General features: G+C 44.8%; 1 protein-coding gene across 6 annotated transcripts in view; it reads left to right on the forward strand.

Moving 5' to 3' along the window:
• PRDM11 (PR/SET domain 11) overlaps window positions 1-22,603 on the forward strand; it is a 48,593-nt gene that overhangs the window by 9,034 nt on the left and 16,956 nt on the right. For 3 of the 6 annotated variants that reach the window (XM_030239730.2, XM_030239729.2, XM_030239731.2), the window contains exons 2-6: window positions 8,863-8,981; window positions 9,357-9,460; window positions 10,336-10,598; window positions 11,393-11,460; window positions 21,954-22,073. In XM_030239730.2, the coding sequence (XP_030095590.1) occupies window positions 8,866-8,981; window positions 9,357-9,460; window positions 10,336-10,598; window positions 11,393-11,460; window positions 21,954-22,073 (671 nt within the window). In that variant the 5' untranslated portion in view covers window positions 8,863-8,865. Of the gene's footprint in view, window positions 1-8,862; window positions 8,982-9,356; window positions 9,461-10,335; window positions 10,599-11,392; window positions 11,461-13,239; window positions 13,304-16,939; window positions 17,356-18,958; window positions 21,917-21,953; window positions 22,074-22,603 lie in introns of those variants that run through there. The other 3 variants (XM_050975430.1, XM_050975428.1, XM_030239733.2) reach the window with 3 other exon arrangements.

Genomic DNA, 22,603 nt, shown 5'->3' on the forward strand with positions numbered 1-22,603 from the left:
CCCTTGAAATATAGTGAGCACTAGATGAGTGAGAGGAGGTCTCTTGCTTGCTCATGTTCACTTTTAACCAGTCTTGGTGGATTGTAGCAAATGCAGGAGACTGGATGAGTGATTGTGTTGGCACAGTTTTGAAAATTGCCAAGTGGATGGCCCGGGAAAATAAAAGCTGAGTAGCATGACACCAATCCTGGATAAATATAAAGTTATTCATGCCTGAAAATTGGTGTCATGGAAAGTGTTCTGTACTTCTTAAAAAGATTTGATTTTGTTCTTGGAGAAGTTAACTGTTGATTTAAAGAGGCATCTCTTGGTGTGATATATAATTACATATGAAAAGCAGTTAAATCAGTGTGTGAGAACCCTATTAATATCCAATTCCAGAGAATATCAATGAAAAATATGTGGCTTAGGAATTGAAGGTAGTGACTGATAGAGAATGAGCATCCAATAAATAAGCTGAAGTGGCAGTATAAACAGTAAGGAGGATGAAGAATACTCTAAGCTAAAGGACAGTACTAGCACACTAATAAATCAACTGTTTGAGAATTGACTTTAAGATGAAGGTATAAAATATCTTCTCAACATCAAAAGATCACGGTTCTGGCATTGCCACCTTAGATGTGGGGAGCAAATAATCCAGCTATTTTAAGCTAGAGCTTGATCATTTTACAGAAGAGTCTGCAACATGATATGTTGAGGCTGTGTTTTCAAAGAAGTAGACTTGATGACCCTTCTCTTCATATGAGGGGAAGGGAGAAGCCAGTTCTGCCTGACACTTACTCAGTGATGCAGAAGACATGACTCATCACTGGCAAACTGGGTAGATGAAACATGTTTGGTGAATTGTAGCTGTTGATAGGGGCAGGACAGTGTAATGCGGTTTGTTTGGTAAATGAGGTTATTGAAACCAAATAATTTTCACACAGACAGGTGGAGATTTATGAACCTGGAAAGGCACGTCCTGAACGTGATTTGTGAAGGGAGGCTGTGTCCTGAGCAGTCCTATGTGAGAACATGGGGGTCAGAATGGGCAGGCGGCCCTGGGGAGCTTTCTGTGCCAGGTCCTAGCAGGAAAAGACAGTCATGATTTTGTACACAAGCAGGCTGGTAAGGAATCAGGGTGAGGAGGTAGTTTTACATCTGTAAACTTTATATTTACTTCAGAATCAGTCTTACATCAGCTTGGCTTTCTAGTGCCAGCATCTTGAAGTAATACAGAGAAAATTGGAAGAGTTTCACAGAGGAATGATACAAATTGTTGGAAAGCTGAGAAGATACTCATGGATACATATCCAGGGCTCTGCTATGTATGTGGTTTTATTCAGTGCTTATCACTATTGCTGTCCAAACACCTTTCAGTAGTGCCTTAAGGAAGAAGGCTTACAGCTGCCACTTAGTTGTACTCTTATTCTGTCCTTAGGGAGAAAAATGGTAAAATAACATCTAGTTTTAGAACTGGGGCTTTGTGTCTGTTTGTTTTAACTTTATAAATGTAGGTATATATTTATGTTGAAGCCAGAAGCAAAGAAGTGCAACTGGCGGTTCTGACCAAAGATGGTGAGGTTTATTACAGCCATTAACCTGGGAAGCAATTCTTTCCAGTTGCTCAAAGCAGTATCCCAGCATGCTGGGTATTTCACCCTTTCCCATCAGGTTCCAGGTCCCTTTGAAAGAACTGTTGCCTGGTGCCCAGAACTAGAAAGAATCACATATGACTTGTCTGTGACGAGGATTAACAACTGAGATAAACTCATGAAATGTTGGCTTCTCTTCCTCTTGCTAGACTCAGATGGAGATTTTGTCCTTTTTGTAGGCTAAAAGGGAAGGAGTGGGACATAAGGGGTGTCAGTCAGATTGTCCTAATTCTCAGTTCTACCCTAAAACTGTGAATCTGTGAGATCAATGCAGGGAGCTGAGTACAGAAAAAATAAGAAGTTTCCATGTATTTTTAAAAATGCAAGTCACTTATGTATTCTTTCAGCTGCAGTAAGTACCTGCCTTGGTTCTGTGGCGTGTTGCACTGTTTCAGAGGCTTTTAGGCTGCATGGGGGCTTTACATTGTCAGCATCCTGCTTGTTTGAGTCCTTATTCAACACTTAACACGGACAAGTTGCATCAAGTACTACCTGCTTTGCATAGGCTGTGCTGATCCATGACAGTGCATGGACCAGCCCCTGGATCCTTTTCCTACTCTCTCTGAGATCAACAAAGGGCAAATGCTCTGAGATCACAACACAGAATTTTGTGACAAATCTTGTAAAGTTATCAGTATGTTCCATCTTCACTAGAAGCCATCATAAAACAAACAAATAAAGAGTGACAGCGTGAACTCATCTCACATCCATTTAAGACTATAGCAGGAGTTCCAGGTTGGCAAACCAGAATTTCCCTATTCCCAACTTCTCTGCAGTAAGGATGGCAGTGGGAATTTGGTGTTGTGGCACCCCATCCTGTTTGTCATGTCAGTTGCTGGTCTTGGGCGAGTTAAAACCAATGGAAACTCTCAGCCCTCCCTGCTGTAAAACAGGTTTAAGTTTTGTTGTTTTGAAGCTTACTCTCCAAGCTTTTTCAGAAAGCTGCAGAAAAACTGGTGGTGGTTCCAGGTATCTTCCTTGTAGTCCTGACCTTCTTCAAGTGTTTTCAGAATCTGAAACTCAAACAAAATATTTCATACTCCTGGTGAATTTATGGCTTCTGCGTGTAGTGGAGTAATTGACAATGAGTTAAACGAGTCCTGGTCACAGGCCATGGCTGCGCAAATCCTATATCAGGCGTGACCTATAATTTTCACTAATTAAGTTTGAATTTGTGACTGCTTCAGCTTGTTGCCAGGTGTGCTGGCTGCATCATTCAGCTTTGCTCTGTGGCTATTAGAGAAGAGACTCAGCCTTGCAGCAGGCTGGGAGACAAGTCATATTGTCTTGCCCTGCTGCCACCAGCCTTTGCCATGCCGGGACACTGCTCTGCTGCTCCCCTAGGTGGAGGACAACCTCACCCACAAAAACATTGTACTTTTGTGGGGAAAGTGCTGTGGCAACCATCTAGGCAAAACCAATTTTCCCAGTGGAGCATTGGCTTATATCTGTCTGTGGACAGTGGTCATCCTCTGAGCGTGCTGGTTCTTCCTCTTACTTTGTGAGATCTTTGATCTTTCAGAATTTGTGCTGGCTATAAGCATGAACTGCATAGCCAGCTGGTACTTCATAAAGTGACCTGAAATGGTTGGCATGGCCAAGGACCTTGGTAAGGGCATTCACCTCCAGGAGAATGGTGAGCCTGGGTCATCCATGGCTGTATGACAGCCATGGATGGCTGTATGGGGGCAGCTCAGAGCCTTGAATGCTGTGCTTTATTCCCTGTTCTCAGCTTGTCAGTAGCTGACTGTTCTGGATTACTATTTCTGGTAATAATATGCAACTGTAGAAAAAGCATACATACTCTTGTCCATCTTTCACCATGGGCCTGCACTTTAAAATGTAGTACAAACTATGCAAGATCTGCCTTAAAAGAAGAGGGGGTGACCTCCAGAAGGTCAGCAGGGAGAAGCTGAGTGAAGGAGCTGTGTGCTGAGGAGGGGATAGATTCCTATATGGCTGTTTCACATGAAAGAATGTCACAGTCTGGGAAACCTGCCAGTAAAATGTAAAATTAAAGCTCTGTTTTGGAGGCTGATCCATGCAGATAAGAGCCTGTGACTGTTAACTAATAACTATGAGAGTGGCAGTGATAAAGGCAGCATACTTGAGGACAGGAATTCACAGGTTCGTTCATGCTTAACCCCATCTGGAGGTTTTTTCCTGCATTGGAGATTAATAGCTTAGCTGTTCTTGTGTTTTCTACTTCCCTGATTTTGAGCAATATGGCAGAGCCACTAGAGATCTTAATGTGTGTCATGCAGAAACAGGACAGGTCCTTGCCTGCTTTGTAAAGAAAACAGGAGGGGTTATGTGGCACTGCCTGTGAACCCTGGGGTGATCCAGGGATTCCTCTTGGGATTTGTAGCAGTCACTCTGGTGTCCTGGCTTTGCCGAGGACCACCGTGCACAGCTGCCTTTGCTGGCCAAAGCACTTGATGTTGTGTGCAGACAGCGCCTGGGTTACCACAGCATCCCTCTCACCAGGGACTGGCCTTGCTGACATGCTGCTAGGACATGGCAGTAGGCTGTGTGCCCACTGAACATTGGGCAGGCTAAATGTCCTGGTAGGCACAGGGACATGCACAGGTGAGGCCAAGTATGCCCTGAGAATACCCTCAGCAGTAACCAAGGAGCCTGCTGTGCTTATGCTTGCACTGTGCTTCTCCACATCACCTGAAATCTTCAGAGGCTCTTCATATTTAGCTGCTAGAACAAACACAGTTACAAAAATGCCAAGAAAACCCAACAACAATGATGTGGAGGGAGTGAAAACTGCAGAATGTGAACTAGACTTCTATAGCTGTAGAAAGCTAAAGGGGGTGGAGAAATGGCAAGAAAGAGAAACTAATGAGCAGTGAAATTACAAAAAATTAAACACTGCTTTGAATACATTAGAAGCTAAGAGTCCTAAAAGCATGGTCATCTGCTGAGGTCTGGAACTGGAGAAATGTCATATGTTTTTTCCTGGAAGAAAAGCTAGAAGGTGGTACCAGTTACAGCAGCAGTGTCATGCTCTGTGTTGTAGCAGTAGCTTGGGAAATTAGCAAATAGCAGCTACTACAAGCAGTACATTTTAAAGCTTGCTAATCTGGTTTACTTGTGTCCAGGGATTTTAAAAGGCCTGGCTGAGCAGTGCTCTCCGAGCCACAAATGCTAATTTAAAAATAATTGAAGAAAAAAAAAAAAAAGCATGTCTAATGAGTTAGACTTAAAAAAATGTTGTCTGTTACTCATAAGCGAGTAGGCCAATGTCAAGTTTAACTGGGCAAATTAAACTAGGCTACCTGCAGTCTGATGTTTGCTTCCAGTAATATAACATAGCAGCTGATATGGATCAGATTGGTCATGATTTAAGAGGGTATTAATTGTAATAGTCAGTCTGTACAGTTTTTTTTTTTTTTCAATCATTCTTTTCTAACAAATTATGATTTTCTGGTTTGCTGTAATTTCTAAACATAAAACTGTTGGTAAGTCTAGCATGTTTAATGTTGCACTGAAATTGTGCAACAAGTCATGGCAATAAATAGGTGGGATGATTCATTGTGTCACACACACACTGTTGGAGTGAGTCCAGAGGAGGGAAGGCCATGAAGATGATCAGAGGGCTAGGGCACCTCTCCTGCGAAGACAGGCTGAGACACTTGGGATTGTTCAGCCTGGAGAGAAGAAGGCTCTGGGGAGACCTGATTGCTGCCTTTCAGTACTTGAAGGGAGCTTTTTAGAAAGCTAGGCACAGACTTTTAGCTGGGCCTGTGGCAGTGTGACAAGGGGTAATGGCTTTAAACTGAAAGAGGGTTGATTTAGATTAGATATTAGAAAAAATTTATTTACGGTGAGGATGGCGTGGCACTGGAACACAGAGAAGCTGTGGGTGGCCCATCCCTGGAAATGTTCAAGGGCAAATTGGATGGTACTTTGAGCAGGTTGGTCTAGTGGAAGCTGTCTCTGCAGTGGTATTGGAACTAGATGATCTTTAAGGTCCCTTTCAACCCAAGTCATTCTATGATTCAGTACATAAAAGAAAACCTGACTAAATAAAGGGTCACAGTGTGACAACAAAAGGAGCCCCATTGCTGGTAGTGTAGTAGTCTCAGCTGGGAATTTTTGGGTTTTTGGCTCAATGCTAATCAAGAGGCAGTAGTAAGTCAAGAGGAAGTAAGTCTCTTCTTCCTATTAACAAGTGATAGGATGAGAGGAAATGCCTTCAGGTTGCACCAGGGTAAGTTTGGGTTGGAAATTACAAAAGGGTTATCAAGTATTAAAACAAATAGCCCAGAGAAGTAGTTGAGTCCCCAGCTCTGGGAATTATTTAAAAGATACGTAGCTATGGCACTTAGGGATATGGTTTAGTGGTGGACTTGGCAATGCTACATTTGCAGTTGGATTTTATGATTTTAAAGGTCATTTCCAGCCTAAATGATTCTATGGTTTAGTGGTGGACTTGGTAGAGCTAGATTTATGTTGGACATGATGGTCTTAAAGGTCATTTGCAGCCTAAATTATTTTCTTGATTCTGAGATTGTTGGTGTCCTGGGGAAAAAAGCACTAAGTTAATTTGGATTGTGTTTGTGAGCAACATAAAATCTGGGCAAGTTACAAGTACTGAAAAGAGGTGAGTTAGTGGTGAACTTGGGGTGATTTGTGTGCTGGGTGGGACAACATGGAGTTGTATGACACTCTTAAAGCAGTCGTGTGCTCTTAGAGCAGGTGGGAGGGCTGGCAGGATGCGTGGTGGCCTGGGAGCTGCTGCAGGAGCAAGGGCTCTTACAGCAGCACAGTGGTTCACTGAAAACAGAGCCCCAGCTGGGCACGGTGACCAGAAAGTAAAGGCAGCACTTGGACACAAACAGGGCAATCCTGAGCAGGGTCAGGGAGGGCGTTATCTCAGTGCAAGGTGCTGCTCCTGCCAGTGTGCTGCACAGGAATGTTGCTGATAAGTAGGAGGGAGTTCAGGGAGGACCAGGAGAGGGGCGGGCTACATACTGTTCTATGCAGTAAAACACAGAGCTCCATGTGTAAAGTAAACACAGTGTTTATTTCTTCTTTTTTCCCTTTATTTGGAGCTATGCAGTAGTTTAACTAGAGCTGAAGGAAGCAGCACAGTGACCTTCCTTGGCAGGAGGTCAGACTGTATCATCACAGGGTTTCTCTCACTCTGTAAGACTCCATGGGGCAAGAGTGGGAAAGGAGAAGTCATTTTATCTTCAGAAACAAGTGTATGCATCTCTTCCTACTGAATGATTGGGGGATATGCGTGCTTTAACTCCAGGTGTCCTGTCTGCCAGGCTTCCAACACAGGTGGTTGTTCTGACTGAGAGCATCTGCCCCACAGGCAGCATCCACCTTTCCTGTGATAGTGCAAGCCCCACAGCTGATCATTGTGTCCAACATAAATCCAACTCTGGGGGAAGCACCTATCTATCTCTTCTTGTCTTTTAACATTTTTCTGCTTCCCAAGCTTTCTCCCTCTTCAGTCGTTTTACTGCAGACTGTGCAGAAAAGACTGTCTTCTCTGAGGAGGCCAGGTAGACCCTGATTGCAGCACTGGCTGCTGAATGGACTGCAGAGTTTTCCTCTTGCTCCAGAGAGCGCAGACAAGGGGCTCAGCCTGCCAAAATAATGAGCCCTTCTTTGGCGTTACTATCGCTTTCCTTCTGAGTGGCTGTGGCAATTCTGAAAGAAAATGTGTCTTGTTTTGGATGCCCTGAAAAGGCTTAAAAGTGCATGTGTTTGCCTGTGTCTAGTTGTTCTTATGCTGGGGCTTTGCTTTCAGACCACTGTATGAGTATTAAGTAACACTCCTTGATAAAGGCTTGATAAACGTCTTTCAGGCTGTACACTGGCATGTAAGAAGTTTGATTGGAAAAATGCATCATTTGTCCCCTGGCACAAAGCAGAGCCAGAGAGGTTGGGAATGGCATTCCTTCTTGTGGTAAATAGGGCAGAAATGCAGACCAGACTTTCATGGTGTTCAGGCCCATACAAGCATGTGTGGAATAAGAAAATCCTTGTCTTCAGGGGTTTGGGAACATGAATTTAGAAATGCCTTGAGCCAAGTCATGATGGGGATGGGCTCTTCCACCAGTTTCCCTGACAGAAGTGGTCTGATGAGCTGTGGAGGCCCCTCTGTCAGCACTGCAAGTATGCAGCATAACAGAGCATGTCATCCAGAGGACATGGAAGGGGCCATCACAGAGGATTTTTGGGGAGCAGCTGTGAAATCTGTCTGATCTGGTGTGGTACCTGAGAACAGACAGTTTGTATGCCTTAGAGGAAGTCTTAAGATAAATGCAGATGGAGAGATGAGCAGCGTGCTAATTTATTCCTTTTCTCAAGCTGAGATGCTCTTATGCTTAGTGGCCCTTCCAAAAATCTAAATTAAATCCATTCCAAATTATTATCACTTGACATATCTATATTTTCTCTTCAGCACCACCCCATGATGGAAGGGGGAGGGAAGTGTTATTGTTTTGTAGCTTGCTATCCTTAAACATCATTAAGTGATTGATGATTCTGTGAAGTGTCTCCTGGCTCTTGTGTTGAGCAGAGGGAGAGGCATTTTCAGTACAGCAGCCAGAAGGGTGGTGGTGGCTCAGCTCTGGCTGCTGTAAAGGAACACAAGCATGACTTGTGTAATCTTGGTGGAGTCCCGAGGGGTGCTGTAGGCACTTACCTGTTCCTCAGAAGTGTGAAGAGCACACAGCAAGCTCTGTATGCAGGGGTCTAGTACACTGTATTCTGTTCCCAGACGGAGACTGGCATATGCATGGTTTATAGGCAGATCCTGATTCAGTGCCCCAGTCTGCATTCCTCTTTCTTGTCCTTCTGCCCCCAAAGACTTGCTCTGAGGTAGTGGTGCTCCATGTTCCCATAACATCTCACACCCATCATTCTTAAATCCCATGTGCAGTTGGAAATCCCATGTGTGTTTTTAATGGGCTCCCTGAAGCATCCTTCAGATTCTCCATGCCTCAGGTTGCTCCGTGGTGTCTCGTGCTCTTCACCTGACCTGCAGCTGAACTGCTCTTCCCTCCTCAGTGCAGGAAGAGGTTTCCACGTGCGCATGTGGGTGCTCTGGTGTGTGATGGCAACTCTTGGTGCCAGGAGGAAGCCTGATCTTCTGGCTGCATCCCAGCCTGGGGGAGAAGGCTGTGGTTCCTGGGGGAGCAAGGTTGTCATTTCTCAACTACTCATATTTGTACTCCCTTCCTTCATTCTTTTTCAGAACATGAGTGAGAACTTGAAGGATTGTTTGATCCAGACCCAGGCTTCCTTAGGGGAGATGGTGACGATAAAAACAGAGGCCTGCTCTCCACACCGGGACCAGGAGTATGGACAGCCTTGGTATGTGGCTGAGTTTTGGTCTGATGTACTCTAACCCCTTCTCTCTGCCTACCTCCCAGCTTAAAGGTGTTTTTGTGGAATATGCTTGAGCTGCTTGAAGTTATTAAAGCTCTTCCTTGTGCTGTCTGCCTTGGGGTGTTTGACAGGGGTGGTCACCTACTCGTGCACCTACTGTAGCTGAAACCATTTTCTGCTGTGGGCTTTAGCCTTAAGGATCTGATACACCAGCTTTTGGCGGGTTGGGTGGCAAGTTTAGTTATTTCTCTGCTACAGTTGTGGGACTGAAGGAGTTGGTCAGGCCCCATTGCTTCAGCTTCTCTCTGTGTGCAGTCCCAGCACGTTGCTAGAGTAACATCATCTGTCATTCCTCCTCAGCTCTGGAAGGCCTGACCCACAGTCCATGGAGATGGAACCCAAGAAACTGAAAGGGAAACGGGATGTAATCATGACCAAGAGCTTTCAGCAAGTGGATTTCTGGTGTAAGTGTCTTGTGAGTGAGGGAAAAGCACCACTGCTGCTTGTGTAGACTTTGGTCTTCCCTGTCAGTTAGGGGCAGGAAACAGGGCGGGGGGGGGGGCAGGGAAAGGACAAATTTGCATTCTCATCTGAAAAGACTGGCATGGTTGGTAGGGAAATTGTTGCACAAAAGCAGCTTGTCCCTGAAGGGGTTAGGCAGAAGTAGGGAGGTAGGAGGAAAGCAAGCTGGAAACATGAAAATGCACATTGAAAAACCCTGAGAGTCTGGAAAACCCAATGACCTGAATTCAGTAACTGCAAAGGGAGCATTGGGCAGATGACAACTGTTTCCCTCCTGTTCTGGGAAGAAAACTGGTGCCATTTATGTTGGCAGATCTACAAATTATCAACTGGTAGACCTGTGTCTCTGTCTGGAGACAGGACAGGTGCCTGGGATGCTGTCTCTCTCCCAAGCACAGAAAGAAGGCTATATGATGAGGGTATTTGTTTTCAGGGATGCTTGTTTTACCTCCATGTGTGGGGAATCAAACCTTTTGTCTGGAGGACTTGCTGCTAAGCAGGGATGTGCAGGGAGCCCTCAGCCTCTGTCTCTGGGGGCGGTGATGGCTTTCCACATGTGTTCAGCCATCAGTGGCAAATACAATGCAGGGCACCAGGGCTCAGGCAGGTGCAGGTGTTGGTAGGGGAGGTGTGGGTTGGGGCAGAGCCCATGTTGAGAAGCATGGCAAAACAAGGGAGCAGCCAGTGAAGCATCTGTATGTGTGTGGGCTGCAGTCTGGGGAGGGGGCTCAGCTGGCCAGGGAGAGGACAGGGAGCTGTCCTGAGGGCTGTGCATTATTTCTGCCCTACCTAACCCCTGTTTCCTTCACACCTGCAGTCTGTGAGTCCTGCCAGGAGTACTTTGTGGATGAGTGTCCAAACCATGGCCCCCCAGTGTTCGTGTCTGACACACCAGTGCCCGTTGGCATTCCAGACCGGGCAGCACTGACCATCCCACCTGGAATGGAGGTGGTTAAAGAGCCCAGTGGGGAGAACGACGTGCGCTGTATGAACGAGGTGATCCCCAAAGGTCACATCTTTGGGCCCTATGAGGGGCAGATCTCTAGCCAGGACAGGTCTGCAGGATTCTTCTCGTGGCTGGTGAGTGACAAGTTTCCCCAACTAAGTGACACCTCAGCCATGCAGTTCAGAGCTGAGAGAATCACAGGCTTGTGGAAACCTTAGCCCTCTTCCCCCTTCTTTAAAGGTCTTTCACTGGCCACATGGGCATCAGCATCGGCCTGCCATAAATATTAGCAGCTTAAGGGTATGGATAGATGATTTAGAGATTGCAGAGTTCTCTCATGGGCCCCTAGCACTCCCTCCCAGCCTGCCTGAGCAGAAGAGGTGTCCAAAAAGCCAGAAAAAATATCCAGTCCATCAGGAACTGATCTACATGCAGATTCGAGCACCAAAACTTTTGTCCCCTCATACTACACGGCTTGGTTAGCATATGAGATAGAGAGATCACTGGATCAACACACATTAATGATGAGAATTGCAGTATGGGACTTGAGTTATTATTTGGGAAAAAAAAAATGAGAGCTGCTGATATGAAATGGTCCTCACACTTTTCTGTCTGTAAAATAAATGTGTGTCTCAGCCATGTCCCAGAAGGGAAGTTAATATTTTATATCCCAGGTTTGTTAATGGTTTTGTCAGCTGCATCCACAGTTACAGATATTTGTACATAGAAAAAGGGCTCTCAGTCAGTTCAGAGTAGCCTCTACGCACTCCAGGTCAGCAGCCTGTAGTACCAGGAGAGCTGAGATTCACAGCATGGAGTTTCAAACCATGACTCAAGGCTAGAACTGAAGCAGTGATTTGAGATTCATAGACCTTTTCCTGCCTGGACCAGCTGGTTGATGTGCTGCATCCATTCTCTTGTTCCACAGATCGTTGATAAGAACAACCGCTACAAATCCATTGATGGGACAGATGAAACCAAAGCAAACTGGATGAGGTGAGTCCAGTTCTCTTCTGCCTTCCCTTTTGGGACTCTGTCTTCCAGAGAGAGGCCATCAAATACTCCTTACTGTTTTGTGTGTTGGAAAACCAAACCAAAATGTCACCACCATTTTGCAAATGGTATGCTTGTACTCTTTCAGTATTTATTGTAATTAATGTCTTTGACATCAGATTCAAAGAAAGGGTCTAAAAAAAGACAAGAATGTGTATATGGAGGATTGCTATTTTCTGTAATGAGAATAAATGTTAAATATGATCTTATTTATCTGCTCTTACAAGCACTGACAGGTCTCACTCCATTTTTTTACTCATTTTTTTTCTGTTATGTTCAAATATTTGCAAAATGCTTTGCATTGCCCTCGAGGTAACATTTGGTTCTCTTTGTTTTTGTTTTTTTTTTGTCCCAACTCATTTGACAGATACTGAAAGAGGTGCTTTTTTTTTTTGCTTTCTTTCTGGGCTCCATTTGAAGCTGCTGTCCGTGCTGGCTGTGGGTTGGCAGTGCCAGCTGTCCTGTGCAAGGAGAAGGGCGAGCTGGGTGGCTGAAGGCAGAGCTGAGGCGTGTGCTTGTGCTCCCTCTGCTGGCCCCGCGCCTCGGCAGAGCAGCCGGCACTGCCTCTGCTCCTCAGCTGCAGCAGGGACGGACGTGGGGGCCATGGGGCAGTGGTTCAGGTGTTGGCATATATCTGCAAAACGTCTGTCACTGAGGCCTCGTATGGGTGGCAAGTCACCAGAACCGGGCATTGCTGCACGGTGAGGCCCCTCAGACCAGTGCTGCTTCTGTGGGGAGCTTTGGAAGTGGTTATTATCAGGAAGGCATTTCTTACAAGAGTAAGGCAGTGTGGGATTACCTGGTTTGATGGCCTGGGTGTTTAGGATTTTCAGTTATCCCTCGTTACGGGAATAAAAAGCATGAAGTGCAGGTAAATGCAAGATTGACCTATCTGGTCATATCTGGTTGCACCACTTTGGGCCATTTCAGTCTTTACATGGATAGCAGCTGTTCTGACATTTATGTTCATAAAGTTCAGCAAAGGATTTATTTTTTCTGTAAGGATTCCAGCTGTTACAGTTGTTCACTGCTGGATGAGATAAAATACTAGACCAGGGCTGAGGCTGGAGTCATCATTCCAAAAGAAGCAGTGATGCAGTGAAGAGATATAGGTAGGCAGAGATATATCTTGAAGTAAAGAATGCAAAGTTCAAAAATCTGCATAGATCTTGATCTTTGTGATTTGCATAACAGTGAAGCAGGGGCAAAACACAGTCTTGGAAAGCAAAAATTCTATGATGAGCTCTTCTTCCTACTGCTGTGAACATAAGTTTAATGTCTGGATTTAAATAGGCATTACTTGTGATGCTAACACCAAAAAGACTAAACTTGTATTTGCCATGGTTCAGTCTCAGTATGAGTGTGGTCTGGGCCATTGTGTACAGCCTTGAAAGGCATGGAGGTTATGGCTTTGTGCAAAGGGGGGATGTTTGTGACCCCTCATGGGAAGGGTGTATCAAAGGGTCTCTGCAGGCTATACTAGTCTTACTGACCTTTCTGATTTTACTCTTGAAAAGTGCTTATAACCAGTAGTATTATGAAGATTCTGACAGCTCAAGTGGCAATAGGAGTCCTCAAAAAGTCTTGATTTTGTTTGTTAGCACCTTTTAGACTAAGATGTGCTCAATTTTCTGTGCTAGAACATCACTTGACACTGAGATCACACACAGAAATCACGCTTGACTCCAGGACGCTGTACACAGCGCTCTTTTTGTTTTTCAGATGGTGCTCTTTGCTATCACTCACAGATGGAGTGCTTTGCAAAGCAGATCTACTCACCTTCTGGGTAGGTGGGTATGGCATGGGGAGGGCAGCTTGGGCTGACTCCTCTCTCTTCTTGTAGATCTGGCAATTGTTTCTGTTGTTTAAATACCACACCTGAGTCCATTTTCATGTTGCCTGAGGACAATATATGCACTGCAGCACTTGCTGGTTTAATTTCAAGTGCCTGTTTACCCAAGGCAGTGGATGACAGGGAGGAAGGAGTAACAAGTGCAGCAGATGGCATGGCAATGGTAACATCCTCTTGCCCTTTCCCTCATCAGTTAGTTAATCCAGACAAACTCCTGATGCTGGGAGCATGTTCTCCTAAGCTGGCTGCTGGCACACGGCTAATGCACTCTTCATCTCTGTCCAGAGTAAAGCCCTGCTGGTTGCAATACTTCATGAAACTCTGTGACTTCAACATATGCAAACATCTTCCTCTGCTTTTATTTTTCTGGTGGCTATTTACTGTGGATTGCAGCAAGCAAAATTAATGCTTTCTTGGACACAAACCATAAATTGCTGCTGATGGCAGTTCTTGGGACTTCTGAATGGTTGCAGAGGACCATCCATTTTCCTGGTAGCTTCTGAGAAGTGCTCTTACTCAGTTGTTGGTGTCCTCTAAAAAGAATGGATCTGACAAAAAAACCAGAAGTAATTCAGAAAGTCCTGGAAAGTCCATCTTTCTGTGTATCACTTGGCCCAGAACCAGATGCAGGATAAAAACTGGCAGTGCCTAACTGAACTGTTGAAGTGTAGTGCCTCATGTTTGGGGTTTCCAGGATATTTTGAGCATTTATAGTCTGTAACCCTTCTTACATGCGAGTTCCTGAAGTCTTTGTCTTTTGACCCAGTATAAATTCATCCTTTGCCTTAGCCAATGTGAAAAGGCTGAAGCAACACTTTTTCACTGCCTTCTCCTTTGCCTTCCTTTCTGCCCCCTTTCCTCTCCAAACATAGTGACAAAGATATGGGGAGCCAGGCTGTCCTTCAGGTCTTCCTGTATATCCTTATAATGGAGGCATTTCTGATTTGATTTTCATATAATAATAGAGCTTGGAAGGAAGCTCTGGTCAAGTGTTCCAGTAGCCTGCTTAAAGCAAGACCAACTTTGACTAGTAGACCTTTTAAGTACGAAGCTGCTGTTTCAACTTCACAGGACCTTTTAAAAACAAGCATTTAAAAACAGGCAGGTTACTGTGACTGCCCTTGTGTTCAGGGTGAGTAAAAGCCACCAGCCTAAGAATGTAAAGTTTTTGAACATTATAAACTGATTTCTGCTACCTTGCAGCAAGTGGAGCAAATGTTCTTATCTATTAAAGAGTCAAATTTATGTAGAGCGAAGGGATCCGAAATTACTGTGGGGCTGTGATCCTCATAAAGTTCTTGGAAAAATTACGTGCTTTTTTCTTAGAGGCCAAGAAAAGTGGAGTTGATTGATATATCTGTGGGGTAATCATTAAGTGCCTGCTGTTCAGTGTGTCTTGCACTTTCAGATTAACCTGGCCTGAGGTGTGAATTCACAACCTCACAGCTGGGGCTGCTCTGGAGCTTGCTGAAACCCTCATTGCGTCACCACAGAGGTACTTGTAGATAGCAGTGACTGCCTCTAGGGACTTAAGGTACCCTAGAGGAGAAAAGGATCCCTCTGACAGTAACACTGTCTGCATTTTTATTAGGAGGAGGTTGATGTGCCTCTTAGGAACCTAAGGTTAATTGAATTTGTGATTAAAACTGGCCAGAGCTCATTACTCAATGTGTGGCAAGTTTGCTGTTGGAATATGAAAGTTAGATTGTTTTGACCCAAGTCATGCCAGAGCATATGAGTAGAAACACTAAAATCTGAATATCCAGGACTACCATAAGCTTTCCTAAGTGCACTTGATGGGATATCCTGTCTGGGGAGAGCAAATAGGGCTCTAATTCCCCATCGGGGCAGATTTGCAGGTGACAGCGGCTGTGAGTTTGGCAGAGAAGAGGGGGCATCAGGTTTTGTAACCCTGTGTCTCCAGAGAGTGCTGTTCTGTTCTGCAAGCTCAGCCCTACCCAGAGCACTTTGCAGAATATTGTTACTCTTTTTCACCAGAGCAGCTTGTCAGTGGAGGTTTGTTGCCACCTCATGGAGGCACTGATGATACTCTGCAGTCATGCGTGCCTGATGAGGACATACACCAAACCCAGTTTTGCTGAATGCGATAAAAGTCAAACTGTAAATGTTCCCTTGCTCATGTTTCATGTAGCCTTTTCCCTTCTTCTTGTGTTCAGCTGGGAGAACTCCTTTTTCCTTATAAGTGTGGTGAGTTTTTTTGTTGGGGTTTTTTGAGATTTCAGGGTAACAGGTGCTTTGCTGGCTCTCCATCATTTCATTACCATCCTCTCTAAACGCTCCTTCTTTCTCCCTATAAATGAAACTTCACCAAGAGAGTATTTCAAGCATTCATTTATGTTTGTTCCTGTGAAATGCATCTGTGCACTTAAGTCCCAGCTCTCCCTGATGTGCCCTGGATTTGAGCAGCTTTTCCTACTGATTTTCCAGCTTTAACCAAACTGACTCTTGCCCTAATGGCAGCCTGCAGTGTCAGTGAGATAGATTAAACAACAGTGTTAACGACACTAGGAAGGAGCTAGAATGCCATGGGTCAGCACTTTTCTGTAGGTTCAGACAGTCTGTTTTCTCTTTCATTATTGAATAGAGATACTGCCTTCTTTTTATTTTTTCCCCAATAACAAAACATAGTTAGTACTAATGTTTTGTTTATTTTTATAGTTTTCTTTGACTGTGGCTGGAGAAATTAACACAAACCCCCTTTGGACAAAACTGCTTGTTTTCAGGATAGCTGCCTCTTTTTCTGAATGGGCTGAGGCCACAAGTAGTTCATCTGAAGCACCAGAAACTGGTTGCAGGCTCATGTTGGTGGCAGTAAAAGAAAGCCTAGCCAGGAAAATCAAGTGGGTGGCCTCATTCCTTTTGAGAACAATGGGAAATGGCAGCCATTTCTGGGTGAAACAAGAGCTTGCTGTGAAGCAGACAAATGCTGCTGGAAAAAGAGATTTTTTCCTTAGGGAAAGCAAGTTGCAGAAATGGCCCACCAGTCTAGTCAAAAGCCACCTACCCTAGAAAAAAAATCCAATTTGATGAAGCCTTTTCATGACATCCTGCAAGTTAACAGAGAAGGTGCTGTAAAAGTTTCTATTGCATGTTATGCCAGGTAGAAGAATAAGATATGTTTCGGGCCTCTAAATTTCCTCTAAGTTTCAAGCAGTGTCACATTAGAAGCTAATTCACCGCTCTGATTTCAAGTTCTCAAGTTTTTTTTTCTGTGCACAAACTGTGGCAAGTGATGTGAGGCTGAACTGAAAATCTTACACATAAGTCAGGGCATCAGACGATGTGTAAAATTTGATTTTAACTTTAAAGCTGAGAAGGCTCCTTCACACTAGTGTTGCTTGGTATTTTTTTTTTCTTAAGCTTGAAAATTGCCTTCTAAAAACAAAGCAGCTGCCTTTTCCTGGTGAGAAGTTGTTGTGGGTCAGGGGAGCTGGATCCCACCAAACTCCTCTGCCCCAGTACTGCACTGGCCAAGTGGTTGGATGCAGGGGGTTGCTTAGCGCTGATTTCCTTTTACCCAATTATGCTTTGCGGGATGTTCAACCCAAGGAACATGGCTGAACGAAAGAGGAAGCCCAAGTTTTCCAAAGAAGAACTGGACATTCTGGTCACTGAGGTGACCCGAAATGAAGCCATGCTGTTTGGGAGGGAGACAATGCGTCTATCCCATGCTGACAGGGACAAGATCTGGGAAAGCATAGCCAGGCAGATCACATCAGTCAGCCAGGTCCCCAGGTCTGTAAAAGACATTAAACACAGATGGGACGACATGAAGAGAAGGACCAAGGACAAACTGGCACTCATGCAGAGGTCCCTCTCCAGCCCCGGCGGTGGCACGGGGCAGCCCTCAGCCATCGTCCTGACCACCCACGAGAGAGCCATCAAGTCCGCGCTGCATTCGTCCCACCAGAGGCACAGCTGCCAGAGAGTGGATCTGGATGTGGTTGACAGCCTGACAACGAGCTGTAAGTATCACTGCCTTAACACCTCTTTGTCTCATGCTTGCATATCTCAGTTCGACACCAGAAGAGCATTATGTGTTGTGTGAGATAGCTGGGTTGCCTGTCCTTCTGCTGTGGTTGGTTTCTGCTCTGGTGGTTGTGCAGTGTTGGTTGTGGAGTGTTGAGATGGACTGTTTCCAAGTTAAGGTCATCTTTTTGTGTTTATCTAGTTCTTTTCCATACTGTCATCTGAGAGCAGATAATGGATTATAAGTATGAATTAATCCTACAAGTGAGGGAGCATCTGTAGTTGAAGTATGACTACCTCCAGTCTGTGGAAGAAGTGCTTGTAAAAGGTTAGGATATCTTCACCTTGATAAAACAGCAATGCTACCAAACTGAAAGGCATCTGCCTGTTGCCGGTGGATGACTTCCAAGAGAGCTTTGAGATCAGTGATCACTGGTATTCATTGCTGAGGTTGGGCCTCTAATGATTTCTCAGTAGTGGTCTGAAGGATCAGCATGAACACTGTAGACAATAATGACTTCTTTTTCACTGGTTTTAAAGAAACTGCTGGCCCTGCTTTTGAAGTTAATCTTCTTACACCACAATTCTCTGACACCTTCCAGTGCTAAACCACAAGCTGCTTTGTGCAGGTCCTTTCCAAAGTTTTGCACATCGTTTTGTTTTGTGGAGGTGCAGCTTCTTGTTTATGAGCTTTTAGGGATAGAAACGAGAGAAGGAGATGATAGCTTTTTGGGAAGTGAGTCAACTAACACCTCATGGGTGGCACTATCCCACCACACTAGGTCTGATCTCATATCTGAAATTGTTAGTGGGAAAGCAAGAACAAAGTCTTCCAGAACTGACAAGGTGGGACTTGGTCATTCTTTGCATCTATCTTGGAAGGCAGTTGCACTATTTCAGAAGTAAAACGAATACAGGTTATACAAGGAAACAGTGGGCAGCTGCACCAGGTGAAACCTTGTCTCTTCTTACTCTTCACATGCCTGTACCTGTGAACTGGCACATCACTACATATTTATCAGACTAATGATAGTTTTCCTGTGGTATTTTGCTTTAGTTTTGATTTTGCATCAAGTGTATTTGCCTAATTAACATCGGGCCTTTTGCTGCTTTGTCTGATTGCCTCGTTGTCTTAGTGATGCCAAGCCACGTAGTGGCTGTGCAGAACACACTTTGAGAGCCAGCAAATACAACATCTACGCTCTTCTTAGTGCAGAGGATGTAAGAAATGATGGGGGAGCAGGGTTTTTACAGGGGAAGTCTGTGTCCCTCCAAAATATTTGTGCTAGCTACCTATGGGTTTGGGGAAGAGAAGTCATTGCTACTGTCTGAAATAGATTCATATTCTAGTAATGAACAGTGCTGTGTACAGAACACCACAATAGCTTGGGTTCACCCACTCTCAGGTTTCTCATGGCTAAGCTTGTCACACAGATGCTAACATTGCATGTTGAGTTACGCATCAGAAGCTACAGGCTTGTCCGAACTGGCAGGGGGAGGGGAAAACTCTTTTTCCACGTTCTTTGAGATATCCTGAAACAGAAGGCAGTGTTGAGAGAGATTTCACATTAATAATTCATGCTTCCTCTTCTGTTTAAGCTGATGAAGATGAAGAGATGCCAGGCACTTCTCAGGAACACCACTTCGCTTCGCTGCCGAGGGCTGGTGCAGGTGTCAGTCCGTTCTCCAGGCCCTCCTTCCTTCGCTCTTCTTCCTCATCAGAGCCCTCGGAAGCTGCCAGCCAAAGGCAGGACCTGCGCTGTCCATCCCCACGCGCCACCTCGGCCTGCAGACCCCCGCACCCCCGCACAAGGAGCCCACCCCTTTCCAGCTTCGACCACCAGCTTCTCCATTCCCATGCCCAGCAAACAGACCTGTTCAGGCAGTTCTGCCAGGAGCTGGTGGCCATTCATAGGGACATGGCATATAGCATGCGTGCTGTCAGCCAGAGCGTGGCTGTCCTCACCAGCCAGGTCGGCCACATGTGTCAGACACTGACAGAAATATGTGATGGGGTCTGGGCTTTCCAGAGGATGCAAGATCCTAGTGCCATGCCAGGGTCCTGCCTGCAAACAGCTTGCTCTAAACAGCCCCCTGAGCCCAGTGCAGAGTCTAACCAAAACTCTCTAAAACAGACGACTCCTGCACGGGCCACCAGGTCACGAAAAAGAAAACATCATTTTTAGTCTGTTTCATATAAACTAAAGAAGGATGCCCCTTTCTGAGCTGCTGCATGTTTCTTATGGCTTCCCATGTGTATTAGTACTCTGTGGGGAGGGTCAACAGCTGACCTAACCCAGCCATTCCCCTGCTGGCTAACAGAACAGTATGCATATGGCAGCTAATTGTAGGACTGGCCCTCTGCAATGGCAAAGAGATTGCCAAATACTTTAGAGGTTGGAATGTAGGACATCTTTGGGTTCATAGAGATTTAGAGTTTTCACTGGCTTCCCCATGCTTTAAATGCTGTATAAACTAAGAGATGCAATAGAAATCATTATCTGGATCTCTTCCCAAGCCTGTGAAATATTATTTACTGGAACAGCATGCTACAGAAATCCCTTTGCAATCAACTCACAAATTTATCCTACTACTGCATTCCCATCATCTTCCTGAATATTAGGATATGCATTATGTGCAGACATGCAGCCTTATGATGATAAAAACTCTTATTGATCATTGCTTTTATCTTTCATTCAGCAATGGTGGTCTGTCCAGGGGTTACTGTGACTTGCACACAGCTTTGGGGAGAGGAGTGTAAAAGCAGAGTTTTTGCAGGGAAGGGAAGAGGGTGTGATTCTGAGGACAGCTCTGAGCACTCTAGGGTTTTAGATTGCTGAAAAGGATTGCAAAGGCATAGGCCTTTGCAAGGATCCTGCAGTGCCATATACACTTATGTTAAAGAGTTCAACTTTTGTTTGCTCCAGTCTGAAACCCCTACCTTTCACAATTGCAGGTAAAATACATATTATTTCATTATATGACAACATTTAAAGATAATTGTATCATATTATTTTCTTGACTGTTGTCAAATCTTCAGTTTTGAACCACCTTACCCCTTCAAAATGTGGGAGACTGAACAGAAACCAGAAAATACATAGGGCCTGCTTCTGACATCAAGCCAGTTTGGTTTTGTTTTACTGTAATTCTGTCTTCTTCTGTACAGTTACTTTGCACTTAGTACAGATCCCACCCTAAATAAAACTGTGTTTTCCTGTCATGAAGAGTTCACAGCTATATAGGTTAAAATCTTAAACATGTTGGTTTTATACTGCTTTCTTTCCCCATATAGATGCAAGAAAGAACTGTGTTACAACATTTGTATTGCTCTAGAGCTGTGTGAGGTTCCCATGTACAACTCTGATTCTAGAGCTAGGCTTTAATAGTGTCACTTCAGGTGGTAATAATGTATGTGGTAGCTCTTTTATAATATGTCCGTTTTCTCCTTAATTTTCACCTTTTCACCTCTGCATCTAGCATGCTGCCCCCATGTCTGGAAAAACCCAGACCATTATCCTGATAAGCTTCAGCAGGGAAAAGGGTCAAGGTGTTAACCACACAGCACACCATGCTCTCCAGGCTCTTCTGTTGTATTTGGAGGCTGGTTGCAGGACAGTATTCCAGTTAATATGAGTGTGCATCATCATGCCATGGCTGGGCTACAGACTTGGCAGAAAAGTTACAGAAACTTCTGTGGAATTGAACATAGGCAGCAGGGTGTAGCAGAAGGATGGCTTCTTTTGTGTGGTCTTCAAGGGTCATCTTTATCTGGTCTGGCCTGTCCTTTGAAAGCATAGTGCACTAGCTTCTTTCCTGATAAGTCCATTGTATATCTGCTGTGTCAGGCATTCATGACATGCTTTTCCTTTTTTTATTTTTTTTTTTAAGATACTCTGTAATTCTAATTCAAGTAATTTATTTTTAGTGGTGCAATAAAAGATTGCTCAAGGAAGTAGTGGTCTGGCAAGGAAAAAAGCCTCATTCCTGAGGAATGACCCAACTGGTTTCATGCAGAGGACATTCCTTTTAGTGCTGGTGCCAGACCAGGGCAGAACTTGTTCACCTTCCACTGAGGATGTCCTTTTGCTTCTTTTGAAACATTCATATTCTGCAAAAGTCACAGCCTCTCTTCAGATGAAGGGGAGATTGGGAAATCTGACAGAAGTAGATCTAATTTATGAATCAGAGAGAGCTGATAAAGGGTGATATGTTTTAAAGGCTTTCTGAGTCAATAGAGTGCTGCTGCTATATATTAATATTAGTATTTTATATTTTTATAATATTTGGTCTCTACTGATGCCCTCCCATGGGTATAGCAGTAAGATTAGCTCCCTTGAATTTGTCCAGGGGGATCCCTTCTGGGAACCCTCAGGTCTCCAAAGGACGAGTCTCCTGCAGGTGCTGGGCGCTGGAGGGAGTTAACATTATTGCTGCCATCAGTTTGACCACACAAATGTATTTACAGAGAGCCTCCTGGTGCAGGATGCACAGCCCTTAATGCAAATCCCCAAAGGCTGGGTATTGGTCAGGAGAAAGGACCTTTTACTATAAACTGCCTGATGTCTCCCCTAGTTTCCTCTGTGGACTATTACAGATTGGCCAGATCTGGGGACATATCTCCTGCCCTGTGTAGACCCCTCGGTGGAGTGGCTTTTCTGTACTGGCTCGCAAAGGATACTTCTTCCTGCACCTATCATGTTAACTGGCTGTTGAAGTAAGTGTCTGTGTCAAAGCAAACTGCTGTGCTCAACCCCAGTATCTCCATGTCTTGTACATGCTGAAAAAAATCTTCTTTTTAAAAGTATTTTTGTTAAGAATGCAATAAATATATAACACTTTTAACACAGCTGCTGTTGAGTCGTTTGTTTCTCTCTACAGTTTTTGCCTGAGCCGGTAACTAGCCTGTCACAGGTGTGGCTTTCTTGGAGACACTTGGCATCAGAGCACAGAGACAGGGTTTACAGGTATGGCATCCCATGGCATCAGCCTGGGCTAGTGGCTGCTGTCTTACATGGGATCTCCTGCCCTGGCTCTGTGTCCAAAGTCAGTTTAGGAAAGGCCAGTGGCTATGGAGTGGCAGCAGGAAGCCATGAGGCAAGTCCAGGGCAATAGTGGAGAGGAAAAGGGGAGAAGCCTGAGCCTCCCTCCAGCTGCAGAGGTCTCCTCACTGGAGGCTCTGTTCCTTCCTGGGGAGGAATAATCCCAGCTGCGAAAAAAAAAAAACTTGACATTTTTTCTGGGCAT

The sequence above is a fragment of the Serinus canaria genome, chromosome 5 (genome assembly GCF_022539315.1).
Source record: "Serinus canaria isolate serCan28SL12 chromosome 5, serCan2020, whole genome shotgun sequence".
Classification (NCBI taxonomy): Eukaryota; Metazoa; Chordata; class Aves; order Passeriformes; family Fringillidae; genus Serinus; species Serinus canaria.